Here is a 12,500-nt window from a genome sequence, read left to right as displayed (position 1 = left end):
ATAGTTTTTCTTCGTTTGTGATGTCTTTCATAAAATCATGCATCATACTCTACCTTGTCTGTGGCCATTGTTGATTCCACAGCCGGTGCTGGATAAACAGCGTGCGCGAGCGACAGTCGGCGGCGGTAGGCTAAATTATTTACGACAGCGGTAATGGACAATTCCGCTTCCAACCTGTAGGGCGACCGCAGAGGAAAAGTCCTTGGTGCTGCTTTGAAGGCGGTCTAAGCGATGTCAGGTGACGTCACTTCTTGGTGACGTTTAAAGTATTGTCAAAGGAAACGGAGGCTAGCTCGACCCCCCCATCCGTGCACTAACCTAGCTAGCGGATAGTGAGGAGATGTTTGCTGTATGTGACAAAAAATGTTTTGGCCTAAAAAACGTGTGACATCACTTAGAGCACCTTTAAATGTCTACAGATCACACACACGTCTCACACACACGTCTTCAGAAATCTTTTCTCCGGTTCATGTTTATGGAGGCTTGTATGTGGACAGTCTTGCGTTATGAGTTCTGTTATTTATTCAGTTGTTGTGAGACTTCTGACTTGTGTGTGTGTGTGTGTGTGTGTGTGTGTGTGTGTGTGTGTCAGGGTTAGAGAGTAAAGTAAAGCCGACTCGAGTGAAGGACCTGAGTGAAGCATGGCATGCTCTCTGGCATCATGCAGGATTCCTCCTGAACTGCAGGGGGCGCTGATCCACAGAGCGAGAGAAACTCGTGTTCAGCGATACACCATCTGTGTGTTTGGGTCAGAAAGGGTGAGAGATCTGCCGTGTAGAAGAAACAGCTCTGGGTCTGAAGGATCAATCATGTTGAGTAGTGTGTAATCTCGTTTAATGAGACATGTTTCTCTAAGAGACGAGTAAAAGAGTGAGGTTACACACACACACACACACACACCACTGCCCTGTTTCTTCATTAAACTGCAGGCTTCATGATGTCACGCTCAGACTGCTAATTCCTGTGATTGTTGACATGTGATGAATGACTCCTATTTAATAATTGACTCATTTGTCAGGTGTATTTACTGTTTGTTTGCAGTTCGACACACTGTTGCTCGCCGAAGCATAACCTCAGCTCTGAGCTCATGAAATTATTCTGCGAGTGTTTTTTGGATTTCTTTATGATCTATATTTCGGCTGTGCTCCTGATTTTCATGCTTTATTCCATTGTTTGATATGTAGTTCTTTCTTCCACCTTAATGGTTGAAATGTTGCTTAACTCATTGGATGTTTATGCAGAAACGCTCTTCTGTTCTGTGAACTGTTCGTGTGTGTGTGTGTGTGTGTGTGTGTGTGTGTGTGTGCGCGCAGCAGTGCTCAGCCGCTCATAGACCATTAGTGCCAGCCGGGGCTTGTGGGTAATGTTGGAACAGTGACGGCCTGCGTGAGATCACCAGTTCCTCGCTACTGCTGTGACACAGGAAGTGGTTTGAGAACACGTGTGTGTGTGTGTGTGTGTGTGTGTTTTTACCGCGCTGCTGACCTCTGACCCCGGAGACTGAAGCGGGTCGTGGTCTGTGGTCGAACGTGTATTTCTGGGTAAAAGGAGGTTTTAATCTGGTGTTGTAGCGAGATGTTGTGATGATGTCATGTTTAAAGGGACAGATCGACCAAACTGATCATTCTGTCCTTCACTCGCTCCAAACCTCTGCGTTTCCCTCGTTTCTCTGTGGAACAAGAGCTTGTTTTGAAGAATCTGTGCTTTCGTCTGGATGATGGAGTCACAGGAGTGTTCGTGTACTTCTGAATATCTCCATCTGTGTCTCGCTGAAGAACGGAGACCGCAGGTTCGAACGACGTGGCGGCAGGTTATGATTAGGGCCCTATACATGAATATCAGATGATGTCACAACGTCTCCTCACTGACGTCACTCACTTCTAAAACCTGTCGTCCGCCATTTTGAGTACCTGATTCGGCAAGATCGATACGTCAGTCGCAAAGAAACTAGAGCTTAGATTATCTGCCCGAGCCCGAACTTGACCCGGCCCGACCCGATACTTCCCGTCACTAGCCGGTTCCTTGATCTAGAGACGTGCACTCCCAACGCAAAAGAGCGCGGCGCGGGACTAGATTTGATGTGCGAGCGCGGGCGGTAATGAACTCACTCTGTGTGTGCGGGTTGTGGAGAATAAACGATTTGCGGGACTCCCGCAAACTAGAAATGACGTTATCTATGAATAAAACATAAAAAATTATAAATTTTTGTACATTACAAAATAGAAACGTTTCTCTAGTTTCTTTCTCGAAACTATTTTTCGGAGTTTCTTTCTTATAACATGTTTGCAGCGTTGAGCGATTTAGCAAATCACAGACATATGTGTTGATTTCTTGAACGGAAAGGCCAATCAGAAGCATTTAAGATAGACTCCTCCCCGCTCAAAACTGACTTTTTGTTCAGTGCTGAATTCTGTAATCTGGCAAATCCTCTAATTATAACAAACAAAATGTATATATTAAGAAAGATTTATTGCGCAGTCAGCTTCATTGATAATAATGGAGATGTGTGAGATTGCGATGAACTGATGTCAGCTAACCCATGCACGCAGTTTCTGCTCGCTTTGTTATAATGTGTTATATGCTCGCAGTGGTTTGTGTGTGCAAACTCTCTGTGCAGTGTTCATTTTATCTGTGGTGAGTGGATGTAAATATATTGTTGTTAATGAGCTAACACTAGCTTAGGGGTGCGTGATATCACGATTTATGATCGTGGACGATTAAAATATCTCCACGATCTGCTTTTGAAGAAATGTCGTAACATTAGTATCGTGCATTATATCAGTTGCATTTCTGGCGCCTCCGTCTCAGCATAGGCTACAACGCGACGTATATTCACATCAAATGTAAACGCAGAGGAATGGACACTGCAGTTCATTTAAGACATGTGTTGATGCGCGGCTCTAACGCGCTTTTCTGAGCGCAGACCCTCGAAGCGCACGCGCACTAAGCCTGTCTAACAACAGCGCCTGGTTACTGAACCAAGTTATCTTTCTAGTAGGGGTGTGCCATATCATACCGTCCACGATAATACCGGTATACATTTTTGCATGATAAAAAAAGTGTCATATCGCGATATCAATGATATAGCGACGCGATGACGTATGGCGCATTTACGTTCCCTAGCACGCACAACAACAACACCTGTGTGAGCGCGAGAGCAGCCTGTCAGCCTCCGATGACGATTTAGCAATTTCACAAACAGCTTGAGTGTTCAGCGGGGCTGCCGACGCGCGTCTTCTCTCGCGCGCGTTTAGGAGTCGGGACATGACTGAATGGTCTCTTGCACAATCGGGCCATCAGTGCATCGTAACTAAAGTTTATAATTTTCAAGTCTTCTTAATTCTTATCAGTTTAAACATTCAAGCGATTTTAAAGGGGTGATGAACTGAGAAATCAAATTTTCCTTGAGCTTTTGACATCTAAGAGGTCACCGTATTATAAGAATATCCTGTAAGTTTCAGAACTGAAAACGTCCTTGTTAGTCCAATAAAAGCTTTTGTTGACACCAGGCTCAGCAAACGACTCGTTTTTCAAAGTGGGGAACTATGACGTCAAAGAGGATTAAACACCACCCCCGCAGAAGAAGATCAACGCGTACTTCAACACGGCCGGTTTAGCCCCGCCCACCGATTCGCGCATTACAGGCATAGCTAAATAACATAGGCCGACCTCGTGATGACAAACCGGATCGAGCTACCGAGAAGTAAACATGCCGTTTACTAAATATTGTGCTGTGCCTGGTTGTGGAAGAAGACAGTCGCTGCATAAGCTTCCTCTGGATTCCAATAGGAATGCATGGTTAAAATGTATTTTTAATGAGGTTCCAGCTGATGTGGGTAAAACATTGTCCGTTTGTTCGCTTCATTTCGCCAAGGACTGTTTTGTAAAGAAGACACAGGTCGAGACAGGATTTGCAGACCGATTAAGCTTGAAAAACGGTGCTGTGCCTTCTATATTGGATCCGACAGGAATGGTGCAACATTGGTGCAAAGCGTCTCTTTCAGTAGTTTAGTCGGTATAGGGTCTAACATACATGTTGTAGATCTAGATGATTTAACGAGTTTATAAAACTCTTCCTCTCCTATAGCAATGCATTAATGTAAAGTTTCGTCAGTGAGACTACACTGCACTGTCTGATGCGATACTGTAGTAGACTGTTGCATAGTTATAATTTTCTCCCTGATATTATCAATCTTATAAGTGAAGAAGGTCATAAAGTCATTACTGCTGTGCTGCTTGAAAACGTCTGGGCTTGAAGCTTTATTTTACTTTAGTTTAGCAACTGCTTCAAATAAATGCCTAGAGTTTAGTTTATTTTCTTCTAATAGTGTTGAAGAATAAATAGATCTAGCAGTTTTTAAAGCCTCTCTGTGAGAAATCGAGCTCTTTCCATATGCGAAATACCTCTAGTTTAGTTTTCTTCTGGTTGCTCTCTTAAGTGTGTGTGTGTGTGTGTGTGTGTGTGTGTGTGTGTGTGTGTGTGTGTGTGTGTGTGTGTGTGTGTGTGTGTGTGTGTGTGTGTGTGTGTGTGTACCACGGTGTTGGACTATTTTCTTTGATCTTCTTTAAGCGCAACGGAGCAACTGCATCTAAAGTGCTGGAAAAGAGTTAAAAGTTTCTGTTGCAATATCGAGTTCTTCTACGCTATCTGCGATGCTGAGATGATGAAACTGATTAGGAAGATTATTGATAAAGCAATCTTTAGTGGCAGAAGTGATAGGTCTAACATACTTGTAACATGGAGTTGGCTTTGCAGTCTTGGCTAAATGAAGTTTACACGAGACTAGATAATGATCTGAGATGTCGTCGCTCTGCTGCAGAATTTCAACAGCATCAACATTGATTCCCTGTGATAATATTAGATCTAGAGTATGATTGTGACAATGAGTAGATCCTGACACGTGTTGTCTAACTCCAATAGAGTTCAGAATGTCTTTAAATGCCAATCCCAATGCATCTTTTCCATTATCTATATGTATATTAAAATCACCAACAATTAGGACTTTATCTGCAGTCAGTAACACTGCTGTCCTTACATTTTTACCATTATTATTTTGTGTATTGGAAGTTCTTTTTTAAATAATAAATCTTTATGTGATGTAATGTATTCATCAGTGTGTGTAATGTTCACAGGCTGTCCGCTGCTACGAGTCGCTGGTGCTGAAGGCGGAGGGGAAGGTGGAGCCCGAACTCTTCTGCCGGCTGGGTCACTTCAGCCTGTTACTCGAGGAGTATCCTAAAGGTGCGGCGTACTGTTCACTCACACACACACACACCACACACACACCTCACACACACCTCACACACACACACCTCACACACACACACCTCACACACACCTCACACACACACCTCACACACACACACACCTCACACACACACTTCACACACACACACACCTCACACACACACACCTCACACACACACACCTCACACACACACACACCTCACACACACACACACCTCACACACACACACCTCACACACACCTCACACACACACACCTCACACACACCTCACACACACCTCACACACACACCTCACACACACCTCACACACACACACCTCACACACACACACCTCACACACACACACCTCACACACACACACCTCACACACACACACCTCACACACACACACCTCACACACACACACCTCACACACACACACCTCACACACACACACCTCACACACACACACCTTACACACACACACCTCACACACACACACCTCACACACACACACCTCACACACACACCTCACACACACACCTCAAGCACACACCTCACACACACACACCTCACACACACACACCTCACACACCTCACACACCTTACACACACACACCTCACACACACACACCTCACACACACACACCTCACACACCTCACACACACACCTCACACACACCTCACACACACACACACCTCACACACACACACACACCTCACACACACACACACACACCTCACACACACACACACACACCTCACACACACACACACACACCTCACACACCTCACACACACACACACACCTCACACACACACACACACACACCTCACTCACACACACACACACCACACACACACCTCACACACACCTCACACACACACCTCACACACACACCTCACACACCTCACACACACCTCACACACACACACCTCACACACACACACACACACACCTCGCACACACACCTCACACACACACACACACACACCTCACACACACCTCACACACACACCTCACACACACCTCACACACACACCTCACACACACACCTCACACACACCTCACACACACACCTCACACACACCTCACACACACACCTCACACACACACCTCACACACACCTCACACACACACCTCACACACACACCTCACACACACACCTCACACACACCTCACACACACACCTCACACACACACACACACACACACCTCACACACACCTCACACACACACACCTCACACACACACACCTCACACACACCTCACACACACACACCTCACACACACACACACACCTCACACACACACCTCACACACACACACACCTCACACACACACACACCTCACACACACACACACCTCACACACACACACCTCACACACACACACACCTCACACACACACCTCTCACACACACACACACACACACACACACCTCACACACACACACCTCACACACACACCTCACACACACACACACCTCACACACACACCTCACACACACACACACCTCACACACACCTCACACACACACACCTCTCACACACACACACCTCACACACACACACACCTCACACACACACACCTCACACACACACACCTCACACACACACACCTCACACACACACACCTCACACACACACACCTCACACACACACATCACCTCACACACACCTCACACACCTCACACACACACACACACCTCACACACACACACACCTCACACACACACACACCACACACACACACATCACCTCACACACACACACCTCACACACCTCACACACACACACCTCACACACACACACACCTCACACACACACACACACACCACACACACCTCACACACCTGTGTTTCTGTGTTGCAGCATTATCAGCCTACCAGCGGTACTACAGTTTACAATCAGACTACTGGAAGGTATTATTATTATTTCTTCTTAATTATTACTGGAAGATGAGCAGCCGCCGGATGAGTTAAACATATGTGTTCCGTGTGTGTGTGTGTGTGTGTGTGTGTGTGTGTGTGTGTGTGTGTGTGTGTGTTCTGTGTGTGTGTGTGTTCCGTGTGTGTGTGTTCCGTGTGTGTGTGTGTGTGTGTGTGTGTGTGTGTATGTGTTCTGTGTGTGTGAGTGTGTGAGTGAGTGTCTGTTTGATTATAGCGCATTGTAAGTGTCAGGACATTGAGGACCTGTGAACAGTTAATCTATTGATCAGCTGAACACTGTGTTAGAGCAAGTGTGTGAGTGTTTGTGTGTGTGTTTCTGTCTGACTGTTTGTGTAATTTTGTGTTTGTGTGATAGTGTGTGTGACAGTGAGTGTGAGTGAGGGTTTGTGATTGTGTGTGTGTGTGTGTGTGTGTGTGTGTGTGTGTGTGTGTGTGTGTTGATTGACAGTGTGGTTTTGATGGAGTGTTTGCGGTGGTTTTCTCTTTGACTGATCCAGGATTTGGTTGAATGTAGTTTTCTGATGAACACACACTCCTCTCCTCTAGAATGTAGTTTTCTGATGAACACACACTCTCCTCTAGAATGTAGTTTTCTGATGAACACACACTCCTCTCCTCTAGAACGCTGCCTTTCTGTACGGCCTCGGGATGGTCTACTTCCATTACAACGCATTTCAGTGGTGAGTGTCTTCGTCACAGCGACACGTGATGCATGTGTTACATAAAGATTGGACGTCATGTGACGTGGTTAATGAGATCAGACCGTTTCCATGGCGATGTTCAGGTCATGTGGGCTGATTCTGGGAGATCGCGTTTACTCGCATGCTAACAGCGCCGCTAACTCTCAGGCATTCAGCGTGAGACTCGCGCAACTGACACTTTTACACTTTTCACACACTCTCACGACACGCATCCATTTTCTCACGCACAGAAAAATGGCGAAGCAAAGAGGACACGGACGGGGCAGAGCAGGGTGCTAGTTATGGTGAATAAAAAATTCAGCTCTGAGATTTTATTACGAAATTCAAACAATAAATACCGTTTTGGCGCTTGTGAAGGTGACATGATAGATCCCTAGCGGCACGTAACCGATCATCGACTAGCTAATAGTAAATAATCACAAATGAACAATGTTAAATGATACAGTAGAACTTTCCGAAATATATATTCCTCATACATAATATCGACCAATCAGTGTTTCTCATCCGCGGAGAACAAGGTCACGTTTACTACAGGAAAGACATTCACCATAATACAGTATAGTTAGAGATACAGGGTATTTTGCCAAATATGTGTGTACTATATTATATTTTTACTTGTATCATTAAATAAAGTTGGGTTAGGGTTAGCTGTCATAATAAAAAACATATTATATTTAATTTGAGTTATCTTTAACCGTAAATAATACTACCAGCTGATGGGCTCTGTGAATGGTTACAGCATTAGGGTTTTGAAAAATGAACGCCTATCTTGTGTTCCTGATATTCCTCCAAATGAGTCAATATTGAATTCAAATCGTGAAATTTGTCAAGCAATAATAAAAAAACATAGCTTACCAGAAATCATACCATGTAAACATTTTAACGTCACTAAACCTAATAAAATTCTGTTTAGTTACTAAAATGTTTTGACAATCACATTACACTTATTGTACAGTGTACCCCCCCCCATTCTCACTCCAAGCTAAACTCAACAGCTTACATGTTGACATGACAATAATGCTTTGTGTTGTTCAGGAAGAAGGAGTGTTTCATTGCTGTGTGTGTGTGTGTGTGTGTGTGTGTGTGTGTGTGTGTGTGTGTGTGTGTGTGTGTGTGTGTGTGTGTGTGTGTGTGTGTGTGTGTGTGTGTGTGTGCGCTCTCAGGGCGATCAAGGCGTTTCAGGAGGTGCTGTACATCGACCCCGGCTTCTCTCGAGCTAAAGAGATTCACCTGCGCCTCGGCCTGATGTTCAAAGTCCACACGGACTACGAGTCGAGCTTAAAGGTGCGACTCCAGCTCACAGTGGGTTAAACACAGTTAGTGTGTGTGTGTGTAAGTTTCTCTGCAGTTTTCCTGAACGTCTGTGGTTTACATGAACACATCGACAGCCTGAAACTCGTGACGGGATCTGACATGTCAATCTGAATTAGAAAGAAACAGAAACGGTCCGGATGTGGAGCTTCATCTGTCATTTCTATGTGATATTCTATTGTTCATGTTTAATGCTGTTTGCTGTGCTCTGGCTCTGACGTCTGCTAGTCGGGTCTGGAGGGAGATGTGAGCTGGTTTTGTCCCTGTGTGTCCGCAGCACTTTCAGCTGGCGCTCATCGACTCCAATCACTGCACTTTGTCTAAAGCTGAGAGTAAGTTCCTTCAGTGTCTCCATCACACACACACTTCTGAGCGCACACACTGATTGCAGATTCATTAGGAGGAGTGTGATTGATTATTAGTGCTGTTGGTTCAGTGCTGATCAAACCTCTATTAGGACCTATTATGCTCGTCTCTATGAAGCCCCGCCTTCTGAAAAGCACACTGTGCTCTGATTGGTCATTTGGAGCAGTGTGTTGTGATTGGTCGAGCGCTTCGAGTGTGTTTTGGAAATGGCCAGTCCCGCCCCTTACCATAACTCCCTCTCTCTCTCACACACACACACACACACACACACTGATTAACATTACCAAGGAAGCTGTTTCTGCAGGATGTTCTCCTCCATCACAAACATTCACACAGAAAAGCTGCTGTTCTGAATTTGCTGCTTATTCTTGTCTTTGTGTGTTTGTGTTTGTAGTTCAGTTTCACATCGCGCATCTATACGAGATTCAGGTGAGTCACTTACACCTCCATCCTTCACTAACCCAACAAACTAACTCTGTCTTGTAATTGATGGTAATGCATGAGATCATGTTCGCACTTTTTGAGCTGAGCATTCGGCTGGTGTTGCTATAGCAACAGGAGAGAGGGGTTGCCGGGGTGTTGCTAAGGCTTCCCTCCCATAGACATAATAAATACATAGACGCCCTATTGGCCGCTTTGGAAGGTTGCTGCGATACGTCAACGCGTCCGCCATTTTGCGGAGGGCACGACTGCACTGTAATCAAATGCAAGTAAACGAGTGAGCTGCGGTTTTCCTGGATAAAAACAAAAAAAGTTTTTACATTTATCAACCGATTTCAGTGGTTTGTATGTGGTGTACAAAAAGTTTCATCTCTAGTTATTTAAAATCTCGATAGACTTAAAAAAAAAATGTAATTATGAATTGTCAAAGCTCAGGCTTGTCATGTATCTGGCTTTTTATTCTTGGATAAGAATTGTGAAGACCCCCATTCTGAGATTTAATCTAATGCTCACATTAAATGAAATAAAGTTTTCTTATTGTGGAAAAAACATTTTCTGTGATTGACCCGATTTTAGCAATAACAAAGATAATGGATGGATCCTTTATGGTAATACATATGATATGGTACAACAGTGAAATGCAAATAGTAAATATAAGATAAAGTGAGAAGTAATAGTAAATAGTTTAGTCAATGAAATAAATAAACAGTATACAGCAAATAAGATAGTAATGAATAGTATAATTATATAATATCATAAGTACAATAATACAATCATAAAAATATTGATTATAGTTTATGTATAATACTATAATAGCAATATAATAAGAAATATCAATTACAGAATATAGACAATAAAAAATAATAAGTGAAATAGTGACTATGATAGCATAACTATAATAGATTGATAATTGCAAGTGGTATAATATTATAATAACAATAATAAGAACAGCAAATACAATGTAATATCAATTGCAGAATAATATAGACAATACGAAAAAAATATGAAACATTATAATATTGATCTTTAAATTGACATTTAACAAAAATAGATTTGTGTCATTTTATTTTATGTAGGCCTACATACAGTGAAGATAATGTATAAATATGCAAATATAATTTATATATTTTAAAATATTCCTACATAGGCTATATAAAATAAAATGACACAACCCTGTCTCTTTTTTGTTAAATTTCAGTTTTATTGATCAGTAATAGCCATCATAACAGTATAAGTAGCCTAAAAGGTATAAAAAGCTATACAAGACACGAAATAAAGTAAACGATTCAGTCAAACACACAGCAGGATACAACGTTAAAATCGCCTAAATATAAAGTTATGAAACTTCACTTTGCCCTCAGCCAAAACGATTTGCCAGGGAACAAATTAGGCTATAGATTAATGAGACCAAAGATGGGCCGTTAGATATACACAAGACGAATTACCACCAGAGACCTCAGAGCCGGCAGCACACGTCAGAAGCACTAGCCGAGGTTAGGCTGCTCCAGGTTGGGTTACATGAGCGCTGAGCGCCCGGTCATCGCCTGGATCTCACTACTCACACTTTTTAATAGGCACTATCTTTATAAATAAACCACAGATTTGAGCTTTAAACAACTACATTGTCGACTGAAAAACTATTAAGACCACATTTCGTGATACAATAACAGTAGTATTTTTAAATTTCGCGGCCTTTCTCCTCTGAACTAATTATATCATGACCAAATACAACCAGAAACAAAAGTTCAGTCTTGCTTTCTAAAGATTTCTTTCACCTTGCCAATAAGGCTATTTGAAACTCTGAGAGAGAGAGAGAGATTCATGAATCTCACTAGTACTCACTCTTGAGGGGAAGTGGGCATCCCACCGAGTGTCTCACGAAAAGGGCATTTTTCTCAATTCCCGGTATGGGATTGATGCCCTCCGCAATATGGCGGCGCCGTTGACGTACGCTCCAGCGGCCAATAGGGCGTCTATGTATTTATTATGTCTGTTCCCTCCGCCCTGAGCGTTCACTACAGGATCACATGACAGTAGAGATTGGTCTTGTAGCGCTCAGAACACATGTGATCAGTGACTTCTGCTTGTGTGACAGAAGAGATATCGCACAGCTAAAGAGGCGTACGAGAGTCTCCTGCTGACCGAGGCGTTACCTGTGCAGGTGAAGGCCGCCGCCCTACAGCAGCTGGGTAAGCACACCTGCAAACTCACAACTCTTTTCTTCTTTTTTTTGTTCATATTTATATTCATTTATTTTTGTTCTTTATATATATATATATAATGTATCTGCCATGTAATAGCCGGTGCTGATATGGCAATAAACTCAAATACTTCTGCTACTCACTGACGTCTGCCTGTGATCATGTGAGTGTTTATGACGGCTGTCCGTCAGTTCAGCGTTGGCACCGGAGGATCCTCTTCAGCGCTGCTAGAACTGCCGGCGCGAGCTCCCGGATGTCGGCGTGTTCGCACCGCAGGAACGAGGAACCATTTTAGTTCTA

General features: G+C 43.6%; 1 protein-coding gene across 2 annotated transcripts in view; it reads left to right on the top strand.

Annotated features, from left to right (window-relative positions):
* kdm6al (lysine (K)-specific demethylase 6A, like) overlaps positions 1–12,500 on the top strand; it is a 73,219-nt gene that overhangs the window by 13,352 nt on the left and 47,367 nt on the right. For both annotated transcript variants that reach the window (XM_077232092.1, XM_077232091.1), the window contains exons 3-9: positions 5,134–5,242; positions 7,104–7,153; positions 7,802–7,860; positions 9,045–9,165; positions 9,470–9,524; positions 9,953–9,987; positions 12,095–12,188. In XM_077232092.1, coding sequence (XP_077088207.1) covers positions 5,134–5,242; positions 7,104–7,153; positions 7,802–7,860; positions 9,045–9,165; positions 9,470–9,524; positions 9,953–9,987; positions 12,095–12,188 — 523 coding nt within the window. The remainder of the gene's footprint in view (positions 1–5,133; positions 5,243–7,103; positions 7,154–7,801; positions 7,861–9,044; positions 9,166–9,469; positions 9,525–9,952; positions 9,988–12,094; positions 12,189–12,500) is intronic.

The sequence above is a fragment of the Siphateles boraxobius genome, unplaced genomic scaffold (assembly GCF_051911475.1).
Source record: "Siphateles boraxobius isolate OS27281-9 unplaced genomic scaffold, OSU_SipBor_1 163, whole genome shotgun sequence".
Lineage (NCBI taxonomy): Eukaryota > Metazoa > Chordata > Actinopteri > Cypriniformes > Leuciscidae > Siphateles > Siphateles boraxobius.
The sequence above is the reverse complement of the archived record's forward strand: the minus strand, read 5'-3'. Positions and strand labels throughout refer to the sequence as shown.